Source organism: Pezoporus wallicus, unplaced genomic scaffold, assembly GCF_028554395.1.
Source record: "Pezoporus wallicus isolate ANWC-B61680 ecotype Strahan unplaced genomic scaffold, APGP_CSIRO_Pwel_v1 contig_1181, whole genome shotgun sequence".
NCBI lineage: Eukaryota > Metazoa > Chordata > Aves > Psittaciformes > Psittacidae > Pezoporus > Pezoporus wallicus.
The window spans coordinates 5,272,419-5,291,517 of NW_026641428.1; the positions used below are offsets into that span (position 1 = coordinate 5,272,419).

A 19,099-nucleotide genomic window follows, 5' to 3' on the forward strand; every position below is an offset into this window, starting at 1 on the left:
ATCAAGTAAAACTTTACCAGTACTAAGTATTTTTACTTATCAGCACTTACAAATAAACATGATGGCTTTGTTCTAAAATTAAGCCTTGTATTTTACACCACAAATCTTTATAGGATTATTCAAAATAAAGGCTACACCTAAGCCAAATGTAAAGATTATCCTTAACATGTCTTAAGAAAACTGTGCAAGTGCAAAAGAACATTTTTTTTGTCAACTATTAGTTAATTCTTATATCTCCCTTTCCACCTGTAACCCTGGGGGGGGGAGGGGGGGGTTTGTTTGGCTGGTTTTTGTGTTTCTGGTTTGTGGGGTTTTTTTGTTGTTGTTTTGTGACAAAGCATAGTGCATCAAACATACACTAAAACAAATGAATCCATGACTAGCCTTCATTTAGATTGTTAATAACAGCACAGTAACGATTCTAGCTGAGAATTTAATTGTATCGCAAGTAAATATAGCAATTATGAAAAGATGCTGTAGCCTGCTGCTATGCTTCCTAACCTATGAAAACTGTAAATGTTCTCTAGTGATCATTAGGCTGAAATGTCCCAATACACCATAACCCAAATACACCATAAAAAAACCCATGAGCATGACGTGCCCATGGGCATGACGTGCTGTGGTATGGAATACCTCTTTGGTCAGTTTGGGTCAGGTGTCCTGTCTCTGCTTCCTCCTGGCTTCCCCTCCCCCCTGGCAGAGCATGAGGCTCACAAAGTCCTTGGCCAAACCAAAACATGGCTATCAGCTCTGTTCCCAGGCCGAAAGTCAAAACACAGCACTGCATCAGCTACCAAGAAGGAGAAAAATGACTGCTACGGCTGAACCCAGGACAAGCCATCACCTGAAAAAACCCTCACATCTACAGAATAAAGTGCAGACCTCAGGGACTACACAAAGAGATCAGATGTATATTTCTTGTCTTCCTGAACAGCATCTAACAATCACTCAAGATCATTCAGAATGGACATATCTGCCCCACCATGCTCCCCCCATAGTTAAAGCCATTCTACTATGCAGCAAATAAATACAAAGTCCAATGAGCCAAAGAAGAAGTAAGAGAAGCATCATACCTATATAATGCAATGTTCAGACATCACAACAAGGAAGGAAGTGATGTTAGGTTCTACTGCTTGTTTTCAAGGGCGTTTTTAAATTTCATTTAAATCAAATGATCATTTAAGATAATATAAATACGTACAGCAAAGCAGAGATCAGAAAATTGCAGAAGACCTACATTTCATGGGACATTTACCAGAAATTTATGGCAATGTTGGGAAAACAAGCCCAAAAGCACAATGAGGGGGACATGTAGGAGATTATATCCAAATTTTACAAGGTTCAGATGCATCCCGATCCATCACACAGAATATTTAAGAAATTGCCACCACACCTCTTTAAATTTAAGAAGAGACTGTGCTGAATCCATATCCAGTGGTAAACCAATATCTTCATTGTCAGGAAGATCAAAAACTTCTACAGATTTTCCACGTAAATGGGACTCATATGTATCGTCATCATCATCATAGTCATCATCCTGGCAAAATGGGAAAATCGTAACACACACACAGACACACACTTTGCATTATGGTAGCAGCAATAACAAAATCACAGGAAATCCAATCAGTTGCAGAATTTTTCTCAACTCATTACTATTCCTTTTTAGTTTCTTACACCTAGGATAAGCTTTGAAGATGACTTGCAAACACCTTCATCAATGTTCCACAAAAGAGAGCTGAGTAAGCCACACACGAAGCAGTCATACACAGCTGATACTTCAAAATACCTTTTGGATTGTTGATACATTGGAAAGATAGCAAGTAGTGAAAATCATGTGCCTTGTAATAATAATGTATGAATTTTGTAATTTGTGGTTTCAACAAATTGCTTGTTTTATCTTTTGGGGTTTTCTTGCTTCCATTTTCCGAGGTTATTGCATGTAATGCTAATGTACTTTTTAAAAATATGTAGGTATGCATGATATTTTACCTGCTCTGTATCATCATGAACATAGTGCTGCTCATACAGACATCTCTCCTGCTCTAAGGTCTCACTAATGAGGCGTGCTACTTCACTCTGAGTTCCTGGCTTCTCTCTGCCAATCAGAAACCTGCAGAAGACAAATAAAATATTGCAGCAAAAAGCTTAAGATATGCATAAGAAATCAGTTTGCCTTACTGTTGCCTTCAATAATGTCTTTGTAAAACGTTCAGATTACAGTTTTGTACTCCCCATTAATGAAAAATGAAAAATGACAAAATCAAAGTAATCTTTCATACAAAACATACGTACCTCACCGTGCCTTTGGTGTTTTTCAGTACAGTGGCTGCAAAAAACTGAGTCACTCCTACTAGACTTATGCCATCAACCTCAACAATCTGATCATTTACTTGAATTCTGCAAAATAAAATATTAGCTGTCAGTTCAACAAAAATATTTTGGCTTAACAATTTTTTGACAAGTTTCACTGAAAACTCACTAGTATATATAATGAGAAATGACAAGTCTCAAAAACTTAACTGCTTAAAAACAATCTCTTGATCCTCAGCTTCTGTGCAGATCACAAATTAAAATTCAAACACTATTTGGCTTTCTATTTTTTCTACTATTTACACAGTGATTGGTGATTTGGAGCATCAACATAATTTTGTGACACTTTTGCACACGGGCACATTCTAAGTTGTTCTTATACATGCTGTAAGCAGGCCTATGCTTATTTTGCAAAAATATTCCCTATCAAATAAAACCCGTTTTAAAAAAAAAACCTATGACATAAAGCAGGAATGCAATATTTATTCAGTTACACTCAGCTTTTATACATACATTCAACAGTATTTAGCATTATCCAATGAAAATAACTGTGCTCAGTTAAAAAAGTTGCAAAAAGCATAATCAATTCAATTTAAAACTCACCGTCCATCTCTCTGAGCAGCTCCACCATCTGTTATTGTTTTTACAAAAATACCTAGTTTTTCCAGTCCCTGATCAGCACCAACTCCCATTCCAATAATACTGATGCCCAGACCACTGTCACCTAAGGGATTAAAAAAATCTAGTATTAGCCATGTAACACAAGAAGCAGTGAGCTGCTTCAACGTGTTCAAAGTCCATCCTCACAAAAGATATGAAAATTCACTTAAAAAAAGACATTTCCAATCTAAATGCCACTTGAAGCCTTTTTGTTCTGTAGTTACAACTGCCTATTAGATTCAAAGCTTCATGAGAGAGCAGGATCTATGAATTGTATATATTTAGTGCAGATCTGTCACTCAATAATGCAGCCTTCCTAACTTCAATTAAATATGACAGTTTGCACTTAGTAGATGCCTGTTCAGTTAATGTTGACTAAATTCTACACAATTAGCCACAAATGAAAGCCTGAACACAAATTCAAGACCTAAATTCAGGGAAAACAGAATTTAAAACTGTTTTTATCTTTTGTGCGCACAGTATCTCTTGCAAATGTTCAAGGTTTGATCTGCACCTTTTTCAATTTCCACAGGAAACACTTCCATTTTTTCCACTCTTTTCTCAAGTTCATACTCAGCTGAGGCTGCTACAGGGTCAACTTCTTCATTACGTCTATCATAGTCTTCATTTGAGTAAGTACTGAAAACCTAAGAAAGGTAATAAAACTGGTTTTAGTGCTTTCTCATCCCATTCCAAACATGATACAATCAGAAGAAAATCAGTAAGGAAACTGAAGGAGTATTTTTAAAGATCAAATTTTCTAAACAATCGTCAATTTAATAAATATGTAATAAATCCTGCTCCTGTCAAGACAGTTTCCAACTTGCACAGAAGTCACATTTTACATTTCAAAACAAAATGTTAAATACTTTGTGTGTTGCAAATGCACCAAATAGTAAAAAAACAAACAAACAAACAAATAAAAAACATCAGTCAAGGAAATCAGTTACCTCCTCTTTGATATAGTGTGACTTTTTTTTTCTAGAACTACATTCCCCCAAATCCTTCTTCCTCTCTTCTTCCCTCCCCCCACACCATCTGCCAATTGCAGTGCTTCATACAGATCCAGTTTTCTGATTTTGCAAGGGAATCATGCAGTTTCCCAGGAAAAGGAAATGCCTTGTTACACACATCACTATTTTTAGGAATCACTCCAGCTGAATTTCTGAATCATTAAAAATACAAGATAAACAACCCAAATTAAGACAGAAATCTAGAAAGGAAGAATGAGTTACTTGCAATGGGTGAATTTTACTTACCAGCATGTTTATTAATTGTATTTAAAGTCATAAGCTAATGAAAAAGAAGAAAAAACACAGAACCCCCAATTTAGCTGAAAATCAAGGTTTATCTGCTTAAGTCACTAAGTGTTTTACTCAACATCACTGTAAGATTAAAACACAGTTATGGACTGCAGCTGCAGCAGCTACCCCCAATCAAGAACATGCAGTGCTAACACAAAGTTGATGTACACTGGCTTACTATGTTTCTGTAATTTTTGCATTTTCCCACTAAAACTACCTAGACAAATAACTGCAACCATGTAAATCAGGCAATTAACATTGTCCCAGTGAATTCACATCTGCTAGTATATGGTGTTAGCATGGCAGGAACCTCAGACATAGGAAAGCAGTTTTTGAAACAGATTACCTAAAAGCACCTAATAGAACTCAGTATTTCCCAGGGGGAACTCACCGCTTCACCTCCAGACTACAGCTGGAGGACAGTTTCACAAACTCTTCACCACATCCTGCAAAACAGCTACTCCACAAACATGGCATGGCCATATAGCAGTCCAGTAAGTAAGCAAGGTTAAATGCACTTGGCTGAAAGGGAAGGAAGAAACCCACTCTTGGAAGCCTTTTGTTTCCCCCAATAAAAGAACCTTCGTGAAAAGTTGTTCTTCCTAAGTCTTGCTTAAAGGCACAGAATCTAATAAAGTCCTTTGGACTATCATACAGACACCAGTGGGAAACAACTGAACGCAGAAAGACAAGGGTTGCACTTACAGTACCCATCTTCCTTAAACTTTACAGGAAAATTTGCAAAATAGACAAAGAAAACCATCCAAATGGTCTCAAGTATCTTTCGTCTAGCACTGTCAGAAAAAAAGGCAGACAAGTTCTATAATTCATTCCCAAATCAATAAATAGGATATGGAGCAGAAGCATTTCACGAGGCACTATTCTTCCTTTGGAACAAGACCAGCCTGGCTTGGTTCCTTTCCAACCCAACAAAAAAAAAAACACACAAAAAAAACCAAAAAAAAAAACAACAAACCCCCCCCTCCCCAAACCAAAACCAAAACATCAAAACATAGTCAAGTTATAAGAAGACAAATTTTAAACTAATAAAAAAAGAAAAAGAAGTTCATGAGTGGACAAATGCTAACCTGTTAATGAGAATATTTGAGTTTTTGAGAACAAATCAAATACTGGGGCATTAAGAAAAAAAAATCAAGTATGCTGATTTGTAAGCACACATATGATCTAATATTAGTAATATGACTGAAATATGAAAGATCACTAACTACCAAACAGCTGAATGAGCAAAATGGGGAGATTGGTAGCAGTTTTTTTAAGACACTGACAGCTTATTTTCCTGACTTTTTACAACTCGGGTCTAACTCACAACACAGAAGATCATGCAAATAGTCACTATCTACTGAAGAATTACATTAGCAAAGGGATGATCAGTTCCTTACACAGGCCTTTCCAAACAGCTGGAAATGTCAGGGAAGCAAAGTTGCATCATTGTATCAGCACTACATAGGCTGCAAGTCCTAGACTGAAAGCACTAAAATATCTCTGGAATTTCTAAAAATTACTGAATATTTTTCCAACTTGGAAGTAATAGCATTGTACTTGCGAGTCTCATGGAATTAGCCCATTTTGACACAAAATTGACTATAGAATCTGAATCCATCTGCCTGGAGAGGATCACAGAATTTAAAACTAGTGGTGGCTTAGATTCCAGTGATGTTTATAATTGTTATTCATAAAATAGCAGCACAAACATATATATATGTAAATGAAGATTACTAATATTTATACACAATAGCTTTTTAAGACAAACCTATCTGAAATCAATTCTGACTAATCCACTAGGAGAAAGAATTCATGCTTTCCTCTTAAGGTAACAGATGGCAAGTGTGTGAGAAAGTTTAGATAATATTCTTAAAACATAACCTCACAATTAAGACAAGATAGACCCATTTCAAAACAGTAAGACACTCCCCCCCCCCATCTTCAGAAAAATAATTTTGAGGAAAAATATGAATTTACAAAAAATAGAGGAAAAACTTATATATAACCAGAAGCCAAGCATTGCAATTACAAGAAAAGCAAGAGCACACTAAGAAAACTATGGCCAGAGTCAAGGGCAAAACACAAATTTTTATTGTGTACTTGTGGAAACACATGATACTCATCTTCTATAAGATGGAAACAGTAAAATTGTTGATACTAATACAGAAAACACAGAACTTCTCAGCAAGTTGTTCCTTCCAAGTAGCAAAACTAACACTAAACACAGTTAAAATGTGGATAATAAATAACACAAGTTACAGAGTCTGGAAGATTGATGAGAAAGCTAAACACAGTTCATCCCTGCGCTGTGTCTGACAGGGTTTAGTCACTGAATGCATTAGGGACAAAAGAAATTCTAATCTTACTATTTAGAAGCTATTACTAGCCAGAGAATATAAAATTATTAGAGTGCAAGTGATATTTTTAAAAGTTGCTTTAGCAAACACAAGTTATCGTCTCAACACAGGAGAAACCAGACGAATTTTATTGTGGCAACCGGGTGAATTTTACAAGCCTTTTACTATAACTTGCTACATACCCTGATTAGAAGGTTATATATATATAGGAGGTTATATATCCAGAAGGTTAACCTAACATTAATAACTTCTGGATCCTGTCAAGGTAATAAGCGATGAAAACCCTGTTATCTGGGGAGAAGGGGGGGGAGGGAATAAAACTCTTTTACACTCAAGACCTCTTTTCTTCAGAATGAATAAAAATAACTTCAATCAAAAAAGTTCTGAAAGAGGGCTGAATTTTTAAGGGTTAAAATTGCCTTAAATTGCTAAGATACATAACCATAATTTTTCAAATATATACTTAGTACTTGCACAGTAGATATATTTATTTGGAGACAGAACAAACTGCATTTTTCATACCAGGAAAAATAATAACTTCTTGAATTCAAAACTCAGTTTGTATCTTTCTATGAAGATGCTAATACCAAGGTAAGCACTCAAGAAAACCCCCACAAAATCCCAACACAGCCTGTCTAAAAGACCCTACCACTCAGCTCCTGCTACTATACACAACTACAAATCTCCATTATATCATCCTACTGCTATCGCAAAAAACAGAATTATCACAGAAGAACAAGAACGACTTCACTTAATTCAAACCCTTAGCAGCCCTTAAAAAGAAAAAGCTCTACTTAAGAACTACGTTAGTTTTAGCAGAATGTTAATCTTGTTAGAGGGTTAACACTAGTTTACCACGTGTTTGCATGAAATTGCTACTGAGCCATAAAATACAGCCCAAAGACCTCCACTCCCATATTAATTTCTAGCAGATAGATTAGTTGGTGCATGATCAAAAGCAGAACACTACAAAAGTAATTAAGCTTACGTATGAAGAAGCCAGTGACTGTGCAGAAAGGCTCCCAGCTAACTGGAACGGGAGCAATGTCAACATTTCTTTAATGTTCTCAAGTCATACGGCAGTGTTTGCTGGAAAGCCTCACAGCACCTGTGCAGGCAGTTAAAGTAACACTTCACAGCTGAGAGAGGCACTTGAGTGTAACTGACACCTGCACACCACACCTTGCAATGACTACACCAGTTGGTTCACATTTCTTCTGAAACCCTATTCTTACTTTTAACATAAGAATTCACTGACACTCAGTAAAGCCAAGCATTCAAAACACAAGTGGTTGCCTCAGGTAATATTATCTATTAGCGAACAGTTTCATCTTTCCACATTGATATGTCTGGCAAAGTGTGAAGTGCCCAGGCAAATACAAATAATCATTTGAAACAGTAGCACTGAAGTAGGACTGAAGTATATAATGTACACTTTACTTTTACAATCTCCCTCTTCAGTTAAAGTAGACATCTTATTACTGCTACCCACTCTTCCCTCTGTTTCTGAAAGCTACATGGTTAGTATTTCATTACCACTACTTGTTCTATTTTAAGTGGAAAGTAACTATATCTGATTTTAGTCAACTCCTGCTATCAAATCCTTTAACCAGCAAACAGAAATATTTTGCTTAAAAGAAAAATAAATAAATAAAAACAAACAAACAAAAAACAACAAACCCACACTTTGACTCTTCTTCAAAGAGTATTCAGAATGGTTAGTAACTGTTAAACAGCTTAACATTATAAGCCATTACACTCAATGTAGCATGTTCTGTTACCAAACAGGTGGAGAGGCAGGTTGCACACACTTGCACGCTTACCTTGTAGCTCTGCATGACAATCAAAACCACCAACCATGTCAGTTTATAAAAAGACAACCTTGCTTCAGATCTACCATACAGACAATTTAATCCTAAATTAAACATGATTTTACCAGTATTACTATTCTCCACTTAATTCTCAATAAACCCAATAAAATATATTCTCTAGTTCTGCATTTCACTGCAGTAGCAAAGGGACTGGAGTTAGCAAGAAAAACAACGTAACTGTTTCAGTCGGGTTATGCTACCTACTCCAAAAGGAGAAACACTCTCAGATACTCTGTTTTTAAATCCCAGTAAAAGAAATACTGAAGACAGAGAAAAGCATCCATGAAGATTCAGTGCATTGATTTATTTTTTTTCTTTTTCAAACATTCAGAGCAGGCATTAAGAGATGATCCACATTCTCCCTGTGTGGAAGCAGAGCTCTGCTGTAACCTGGCTGTACTCCACCACCATCTCAGATGAGGTGTCGTTGCTCTCTGACAGAGGGAATGAAAAACTCCAAATAAATAGGATATGACCAGAAGAGACAAAAACTACTCACAATACCACCTGAAGGGGGGCACCCAAAAAAAATCTTAGCTTCTGAAAGGCTTTGTATATAAAGAAAGTGATTCCGTTATGAGCATCCACAAGCCTCACGGGTATCTTGTTACCACCAGTTTAAGCTTGACTATCAAGAAGAATTAGATACATGTGTTAATTTACTTTTCACCAAAACAATAATCTTGACTTGACCAAATCTGAATAGCAAGAAAATTGGTAAGAGCAACTTCAAAAGAATAACAGTGAACATAGAAATAGCCTACCTGTTTTCTAAAGCCCAGAAGATGAAACAACAACAAAATAACCCTGCCATACCTGAATTAACTAATCGCTAGTAACACTGTCACTAGCAATGATGAATGCCCTGGGTCTGACAAGGAAGATCATGAAAAGGAGGCAAACTGGAAGGTGATGGTGGTAAATGATTGAGAAATACATGTAAAGAATTTGCATGTTTCCTTTCGGAGTAATACTTCATTAATCAATAAAAATGTAAGCACCCTGCAAAAAACTCTGCTACACTGCACCTTCATGATCTCAAGATTACAAAATGTCTAGTCAGATAACAGAGGCACACTTTTTACTGATGTCCTCCCAAGTGTTCACCTTCTCTGTTATGTTAGAATTATATGAAAAGGGATAATGTTTTTTTTTCTGCCAAAAGGTAAACTACAAACAAGTTTCAGCTACTCCCGGTTCATTCTTTATCGGTCTAGGTTAAGTATTCTCAGCTTCTAATAATGACAATCCTAACCAAAAAGATGCTGAGTATTTCAGAGCTTAACAGCTGAGATAATGAACGTGTCTCCTGCAAAACTGCATCTCTTTGCTGACCTTCATCACCTCCTCAGCATTTCTTCAGACTACATCTCCCATGAAACCCTCAACTGCCTCCTGTTCACCACCTTTCCTCCCTCTTCTTCTCCACAGCTATTCTCAAAGCAAAACAGAGCACAGGCTGGACATGTATGGTCACCAGCTAACATTAAGTAAAAAAAGAACAAGTAACTTAAATTAATCTGCAGCCTTGCCATCAGCAAAGGCACAATCTGCAACTTTGATACAAGTGCTACTTTTTCCCAAACCAAGCAGTATTTTTAAAATAACTTTAAGAACATCTCTCTCTTCCCGTCAAATCTGGGTAAAACTGCTAGGAGTTTAGAAGCTAGAGAGTCTGAAAAAGGAGTGAGGACAGACAGCTGATGATAACCTGTCATGCTTACTGCCACTTCATCTGACATCCATAACCTCGGTGTTCTCTTTCTTGTCTGTAGTTCTGTAGCACCATCAAGTACATCAAATAGGGCAGCTAGGATGTCATATAACCACATCCAGGGAATAATTCAGTTAGAAATACATTGAGATATTAATGTAAAGAGTTAATCTGCTCCAGCAGCGAGGCAAGATATAAAAAGATAGTCTTTGCTTTTCCTGTTCTGGTTTAGATTTCTGCTCTACAGCCCTATACCCTGGACTCTCATCCAAAGATTCTTGAAATGCCAAATCAATCTACTATTGTGAATGTTACATATCAAACATTTCCTAAAAAATCAAAACAGAAAACATAGGATTAGAAAAAAAAAAATTCCAAAGAAAGCTTGAGTTGAAAGTGCTTCTTTCTGGGGAGATGAACAAAGGTCATGGAATCAAAACATAAAGACATCAGAAATACTTGATATAGAACTTTCTAAAGCCAGATAAATCTACACACAGAATTAAATGCATTTAAGATTAATAAACATTTAACTTCTTAACTGAAGTAAGAGTTTAAAGATTATCTTTCAAGACCAAAAAACCAACACAATAAAACCCAACTAAGAAAATTTTCACAAGTGTGTGAATATTTCTCCAGTTAATATCCATGTTTGTTTCTTACTGTTAAGTTTAGCCACCAGGAAATGCCATACTCTTAGATGCAAACAGAACACATCGGGGTTACTTTTTGTGAAAAGTCACTGAAAAATACCGTGAAGAGTTTAAGTTTGAGATAAAAATATGAAGAAAAAATTTGATGTAAAGTCACAAACGTTGTAATATTGATGCAAAGGATAAACAGAGCTTCAAAACAATTAAAATCTGAGTTGCAACACACAAATTGTCATTGCAAAAGATCCCAAAGCACAATTAAAATACACTATTTGTGTCAAGAAAAAAAAGGCAAATTACTTCACTTCCCACCTACAAATCAGTTCTGTTAAAATCTACTCTCAATTCAAATCTGTTTTTCTAAAACAACCTACATCCATGTCACATACTTGTTCCTTACAATACAGAAGTATCTTACCGAAGTGCTTGACCAGTGGCCAACAAATAATGGACCATTTACGCAGTCAACAATTCTCTAATTACTGAAGAAACTGCAGGGTTTTGGTATCTTCTACTAGGTTTAGTGTATTTTGTATCTTTTTCTGTTTATGATGTCATAAGCATAGAAGTTACAGTTCAAAAATCAGAGGATGTATTAAGCTGAAGCACTACTCTGCAATTTTAACAGTGTTCAGGAGACTACACATTGACGCAGAAAAACTGCATCTACTAGAAGTGGTAAGCATTTACAGATAATGCTGTTATACAGGAAATCTAATTCAAGTTATCTTCATTTACTGCTTCATTAACATCCACAGTAAGCAGTTCTGTACTAAAAAGATTAAAGAGAATGCCAGCCTGAACAAGATTACTGTTTGTGCCCCAGCTATACATAAAACAGCTCTATTCCAATGCAAGACAAATGGCAATTTTATGAAGGATTTCCATGTTCTCCCAGAAGCAGCTGATAACTTGGCTGGTTAGAACAACACACAAGCTATGAAACCGCTTTCAGTTTCCTTATTGAAGAAGTAAGTTTGAGCATCTGCTTAACTGTGACAAATATAAAAGTAAGGCCTTTATGAAGGTTTGATTTCTTGTGTTGGTTTTCTTTTTTAAACTGTGCTCTTGAGTTAGCAATTTTAAAGTATTATTCACAAAGAGCTGGGAATTGACACTCCCATGTAACATAAACTGGATAGCACTTCCAATTAAAAAGAATTATGGAAGCAAATACCGCTTGTACTATCTTTTCAGTTTACCTGAGCTACAGGATTTCTATGGACCATAAATCATTGCAAGAGTTAGTCACAGTGCTATTAAAGGTTTCCAGGACAAAGTTTGACACGGTCAGAGGTAAAAACATCTCAAGAAGTCAATTTGGAAATAAGCATTTGTTTTCCCAACGGAATGTTTCAAAATTACAAATGCCAAACAGCACTCAGTCATTACATTTATGTTAATTAAAGCTTTCCAAGGTAATTATATAACTGAAAGCAAGTTTAAACTCTACATTACAAAAGCAGAGTGAAATATAAAGGGATGATAGCACAGTTACCTATTATTTGCTCTGTCTGTAATGCTGATTGTTTACATAGTTTATTCAGAAAACTTCAAGACAAAGACAAGTTCAGTTCCTTTGCAAATACCTTGGACAGCTGAGTGTGATCTACATTCCTTACTGGCCTCATATGTGGCAACAAGAGACTATAAATAGCTCATGTACCATAACACAAACCCAGTCAGTGAAGTTCTGCTAATAACTGTGCAGTATCACTCTCTTTACTGCTGTAGAAAAAACAAGCAACCAAGGCATGTTCCTTAAGGTCTACAGAGATCAAACAGCAGTAGGACTTAAGAGTCAGGTCACCTGCAACAAATAAGAAATCTTCCCACATGTAATTTATCACCAGCTTCTACAGAATTGAAATTTTTATGTTAAGAAGTCTCATCTATGCTTATTTTCAAAGGCACAGGGCAAAACAAAGCAATGGAGTAGTTGTGCAATTCTGTCCCATCTTTCCTGAAATTATCAAATTATATTATTAAACCCTGCTACAGATGTCAATAATTATGGATCTCTAGCATGGGTCAGAAGTAGTGCTAACATTGTTAGCTACCACACACATCCCCTGGGACCTTCAGAGTCTCCTTCTTTCACTCAAAAAGCCTTGACAATTTTACAACTGACTAGAAACTTCCAAAACAGAGATATTGATCAAGTTCTCTTTGTTGCTGCAGCATAAATACTCTTTTTAGGGTGCCCATGTGTAAGTTATATCCATTGCCTACATACATATCCAACTTCTCTTTTGGGCATATCAAGTACAATGGTCAGAGCTCCATCACTGCAGAACCCTGATGATCTGAGAACGTGCTTTTTCTCGCCCAAACACCTTCTGAATGTTTTGAATTCTCCAGCTCTATCAGACACCTGCTAAACAGCAACTGCGAAAGACAGAGATGGTTTCTTCATAATCACTAGAGAGGTGCAGAAGGAAAGCAGCAAGAATGCCAAGGCCAAGCTGGCCTCTCTCAGGAGTGTCAAAGGAGTAAAATCACAGACTGTCTCCTCTGGTGGCTCCAAACGTGTGAAATGGCACTCACATTTCAGTCAAACTTCTTAGTCTAAATAATGCTGAAAACAAAAAGAAGCTACTAAAATACATCTTGAACCAGGAACAATCTGTTGCTATGACACAGGATTTTCTTTTTTTTTCCCCCTCTTTGAATTGAAGATAAACTAAAATCTATGCATAAAGTCAAATAAGAGAGATTTCCTTTTGGGAGGTGAAAGTGGGATTTCCTACAGACTTACTGAGATATTAAAGGTACATTACTAAAAAACATTTGGGGGAAGTAGAAAAAAAGAGTTGGAGAATTCTTTATTTTAGAGAGTACAAAAGCTGAAAACCATATACCAGGACTCATTCCCACTAAGTATCATAGAAAATATGAAACAAAAATGCAGATAAGGGGAAAGAAATCATTACTTAGTCATGAGGAACAAAGGGGAAAAAGCTATTGAAAATGACATACAGAAATAGATCCCTATACTAAGTACAGGGAAGATACAGTCAAGTTTCACTGAAAAGGAATAAAGGAACGCAATTATCACAAGCTTCAATTTTAGGGCCTTAAAAAGAAAGTTCACTGACCATACTGCTATAAAGTACAGTGTATTCTGCCAATCCAAGTGTGGCACTATGGCAAGAACTATGTTATTTTTAATGGAAAACTATGTTATTTTTAATGGAACAGTTGATACCAACCATTCATCTCTCGGTTGTGGAATTGATAATCTGGTACGGGTTGGTCCCTGTGGCTTTCAGAGAAGCATCTGTAATTGGACAGTGCTAGTTTTCAAAAAAACTCGAGTTTTATCTACACAAGAACTCCCAACACAGTTGGCACAGAGATTTCTGCTAGTGCTTTCAAATAAATCTGACATAGACATAACAGAGAAGGAAGGAAAAGTCTGTTATAGCCAGTAGAATTTCAGCAATAATCAGTAAAACCCTGCCTACAGCAAGCAGGGTCAATGAACATTCACTTACAGTAGACTACATGGCACTTTCCTCAGATACTCAGTGCAGAAATGCAAGGGGAAATGGACTGATGTCCCTCAGGCTATCCCACAGCCCTCATCAGACTCATTATGCAGTTTCCAACAGAGGCACTCTCCCCTTCAGTGCTCCAGGTCACCACTAAAGCAGCATCAACTATAAGAAAGCCATATAAAGTCAGCCTGTCTATGGAGAGACTATCAAAAACCCACATGCAACAAAACTCTCATTTTGACACACCCAACCCATTTTCTGAGGTACAGCACTGGCATGTGTTAGCAAACTGGGAAATCACAGCTCTCCACTGCAGGAAGTAGAGGAGTCAACAGAATTTTTACATCCCTCTGATCATTAAAAGCAAGCCCTGACTCTATAAGAACAAAGTGTAAAAATTGTTTATTAAAGATGACATTTTTCATTCACATAATAGTAGAAGAATTATACTTCTGGACTGTTTCCCATTCCATCCTGCTCCACATCTCCCAATTCTCCTCCCAAACTTCAAGAGGGACTAGAATAACTGAAGTCTGCAACAAGACTGTGGGTAAATATGGTCTGAGTTGTGGACTGACTTATTTTATAGGTATTTTTGATGAGGGAAGATCAGACACCTAATCTTTTTGTTAGCACTGTAACTTACACTACTCCTCATTATCTGGTTTGCCCTTTTTATAACTTCTTTGCCCTTGTAATTTCTGCAACTTCCTAACTCCAAAATGCTAGTGGTAACACTCCTAAAGCTTGCTCACCAAGCCAGGATAAAAAACCCCCAACAACATATATATGGTTATTATTAGAAAGAATTCCAAAAGCTTAAATAACAGGAATTAGATGTGATATTTTCTCACAGTTAATTCTGACAAGTCTGAACTTGAATCTGAAGGTTTGCTATGGGGGTTTTGCTGTTTTGTTTGGGTTTTAAAACTTTTGTACAAAAAGTAAAACTGACAAAATCCTTCCTATGCAATGCCTCCATTTTAAACAAATTAAGGCACGTATTAAAGGTCATGTTTTTGTATCTATTCCTAAAAGTTTAGCATTCCTGAAAACATCAAGTAAAATCTCATGTTTCGCTACACTACCTTGTGAAGCTGCTGTGATTCAGAAATCACTTGTGACTAATTCATGAATATTCTGAGCAAGATAAGTTATTTTTGAATAAAAGCCATAAACTTTTAAAGGGTTTTTAGAGCTTTGCAAAAAGAACACCAAAAAAATGTATTCCCTGGGTCATTCTGACTGCAAAATTATGATGAAAAAATATAGAGAAAATTCAGATATACTTACCCTGATGGGAGCTGTTGAGAACTTGACTTTTCGGTCTGGCTGAGGATCTTCCTCTTCAGAAAGTCCAGGAAACTCCTCATACTCACTGTCATACATACACTCCTCCTCCTCTCCCTCCAAACTTTCTCTGCCTTCAGGCCCTTGGTTTTCTGACTCAGTGTCCCTGTCATCATCAAAAGCCACATTCTCTATTCCAAAAGCACTGAAGTCCTCGCTTTGCTTTTCCAACACTTGTTCCTCTTCTTCAGTACCCCTTTCCTGCTCTAGAACATCTTGAACTCGTGTAACTGAACCATCTCTCACAGACATCCCATCCCCTTCTTCTTCCTGATGGGTCTCACTACCTTCTGTAAACTCTTCTACCACTTCCAAGGAGTAGTTGCTCTTCTTCCCTTCCTGTACTTGACATACAAGCAGCTGATGCTCTTGAACAATGTGATCTTTCTCCAAACCATCTTTTTCATGCCCTGAGGTTTCATCTTGTGTAACCAGCTCTGCACAAGTCCCCTCCATGGGGGAAACCCTGGAGAGAAAACCATCTGATCTCCGCTGAGCTTCCTGACCAGATGCACTGCCCATATCCCACAGGCTTCTCTCAAGTACCAGTTGCTGTCTTTTGTCTTTTCCAAGTGCCTCGCTCAGCTCACCTCTGAGGATCACAGGCACTTTGGTGGGCACAGCCTTCTCCTGACATCCTTCAGCAACAGCAGATGAATCCAAACTGTGGTGACCTCTCAAAGGGTCCTGATTCGGAGGACTAACATTTTTGGAAATTTCCTTGGATTCGTCAGAATCGCTGTCACCCAGAAAGCTTTCCAGCCTTCTAGAAATGGGCCCTGCATTCAGGAATGAGCATTTGGAACCACTACTGGGAGGCTGCTGCTTCAACTCATCATTACCTTGATTTTCAACTTTCTCCAGCGCAACTGGAGGACTTGCTTCTGTATTAAAACCGTGGTCCACCACACTGCTGCAATCAGAAGCTGAACTGCGCCTTTTCTTATCCTCAGTTCTTTCACATTTGCTGGGGGAATATCTGTCCACTGAGCTCCGCTGTTTTATATTTCTCTCAAATAGCTTCCTAGTCTCCGAAAACTTTTCTGCCAGGGCAACTTTGTCCAAGTCTGATTCATCATTGCTACGGATGACCCTGTCAGCAGCAGAAGGCACAGATAATGAATCCACAGGGCTGCTGCAGGGGCTGGTACTCGTATTAAGAAGATTATTTTTCTGGACAATGAGGAAAGATGGGCTACCTGGAGAAGGTCCATACTCTGCTGCTGTGGCCCGGCTGATTAATTTGGTCTCAGCAGGTGGACTGCTTTCACAAGAGGGTGTAGAAGAGCCTCCCATTTGCAGAAACATACTTTTGATCTTGTGCACCCTATTGCCATAAGTGGCAGCTCTGCCTCGACTGTGTGGGTCATTTCCCCCTCCATTGGAAGAGGTGCTCAGCTTCTGATGCAAGCCTGTTTTGTTGGAAGCGTTTTCGGGATTGTTTATGCCATCAAAAGAGCATTTGATAGCATGGAAATCAGATTTATAGGCATTTCGGTGTGGGGAAGCACTTCTTAAAGACCTCTCCCCTTTGCCTTCGGTTTTCATCATTGTCAGAGAGAAAGGTCCCTCGACTCCTCAAGAAGAATGGGAAGGACGGCTCCCAGGCACAAAGCTTCCACCCTCCAACACCAGGCAGAGCAGAAGATCTGAAAAGCAGGTTTTCACTGGGCCGATCTCCCCGCCCGCATTGAAATGGAGCGCAGGGGAGTATACGTGGAGAGAAAGAAATCAAAGCGCGTAAATCACCACATCGGGTATTATCCCCAGCGCGGACCGCGGTATCCGGAAAGCCATCTGCAGAGAGACAGACACTTCGCATTAACGCGGGGCCCCGCCGCTGTGTGACACGAATCCGAACGAAACTCGGTGTGGGAAACGCCGCCCGAGACCTCCCGGCGGGATAAAGCCCATTGTGTCAGCCGGGACGCGCTAACCCGGCGACTCCCGCCCGCCCGGACACCGACCTGGCGCTTCCAGCGGGGGATGCAACGGCAGGCGCCCCCCCCCCACGCCGCTCCCGCCAACAGCCGTCCCGGGCCGGCCGGGCCGAGCTGAGCCAAGCCGGGCCGGGAGGCGGGGGAGGGGGCAGCGCCCGGCCCTTCCTGCCGGCCGGGGGAGGCTGGGCCCGGGCCGGACCCGCCGCACGCACCGCGGCTCAGCGGGGCGGAGGGGCCCTGGCGCCCCGTGCTGCCCGGAAGGGGGGAAGCAGCAAGTTTCGGCCCCAAGTTGGGGCTTCCCCGTGGCGGCGCCTGTGCGCCGGGGGCCTCCGCGGCACCTCGCCCCAAACTTTCCAAGCCAGCCTACCTGGGGGCGGGGGTCCCGCCAGCTCCTTCCCCTCAGCGCTGCCGGCCGCCCAGCGGCCGCGCACACCACGCCATCATTATCCGCCGCCAGCCGCCCTCCTTCCTTCCCTCACTCCCGCCCCGCGCTCCTCACTCCACCTTCCTCCCGCCCGCCCCTCAGCGGTGCCGCTCCAAACCGCCGCGCGCCCGCCCTGCTCTCACGCTGTATCGGCGCCCTCCGCCGCGCTGTGTCACGGGCCCGCCCGCGCGCGCTCCCTCGCTCGCACACAAAGAGAGGGAGCGGCGGGCGCGCCCTGGCTGCGGTCGGCGTGAGGGAACAGAGGGGCTGGGGGCGGCGAGGGAAGCGCCTCCCGCGCTGGGATATACCACGCCGCAGCGGGATGCGGGTTTCGGGTGATACCATGTCGGGGAGGCGGCGCTGCCCTGCCCGGTCATCTCTGGCGGGTCACTCACCGGTCCTGAGGCCGGGTGAAGCGCCGCGGCTGTGACTAGGGACGGTAGGCAGGAGCTGAGGCAGCGCGAGCGCTGGGCTGCCAGCGGCGGGGAGCTGCGCGCTATTTTTACAGCCCGCAGGGCAGCGCAGGTTCCAGATCGCGACAGCTGCCGAGGCTCTGACGGTCGGAAGTAACAACAGCGCCAAACAGCCTTTTTTAACCCTCTTCCTTTAAAGAATGCCGTTGTTCTTAACGCCTCCCGAACAGGTAGGTACCAAACCCAAGCGGAGGCACATGGCCGGGGCCGCTGCCTCGGCCTGGGTGGCACTAGGCTGGTGGTACGTCGACATGCCCGCGCAGGCCTATGGGGCGAGCCTGCCGCGTTTCCTCGCACGCTCCCCGGGCTCCCCGAGACTGCGGAAGAGACGCCCGTCATCGGTGGCCTCAGGCAGTGATAACTGCTGTTTTGCAAGCACTGTTGCGTATATCCAGGTCTTTCCTTAGTCCAGATAAAAGCAGTGGCGTCAACCTATTTATCGGTTAAAGGCGGAGTTCGGATGGCTGCCTGGTTTGTAGTGTAGGTGCTTCCACAGGGCATATGTAAAACCCACACAAAGTCATTAGGAGAGCACTGGTA

At 40.2% G+C, this 19,099-nt stretch overlaps 1 protein-coding gene across 6 annotated transcripts in view; it reads right to left on the reverse strand.

Moving 5' to 3' along the window:
* Window positions 1-18,531, reverse strand: part of LOC130607080 (neurabin-1-like) — a 41,441-nt gene extending 22,910 nt beyond the window's left edge. For 4 of the 6 annotated variants that reach the window (XM_057423875.1, XM_057423873.1, XM_057423874.1 and 1 more), the window contains exons 1-7: window positions 18,030-18,176; window positions 15,666-17,519; window positions 3,485-3,617; window positions 2,914-3,034; window positions 2,293-2,397; window positions 1,990-2,110; window positions 1,394-1,537 (exon numbers count right to left, since the gene is read on the reverse strand). In XM_057423875.1, coding sequence (XP_057279858.1) covers window positions 1,394-1,537; window positions 1,990-2,110; window positions 2,293-2,397; window positions 2,914-3,034; window positions 3,485-3,617; window positions 15,666-17,273 — 2,232 coding nt within the window. In that variant the 5' untranslated portion in view covers window positions 17,274-17,519; window positions 18,030-18,176. Of the gene's footprint in view, window positions 1-1,393; window positions 1,538-1,989; window positions 2,111-2,292; window positions 2,398-2,913; window positions 3,035-3,484; window positions 3,618-15,665; window positions 17,520-18,029; window positions 18,177-18,229; window positions 18,358-18,428 lie in introns of those variants that run through there. The other 2 variants (XM_057423872.1, XM_057423870.1) reach the window with 2 other exon arrangements.
* Between the last annotated feature and the right edge of the window lie 568 nt (window positions 18,532-19,099).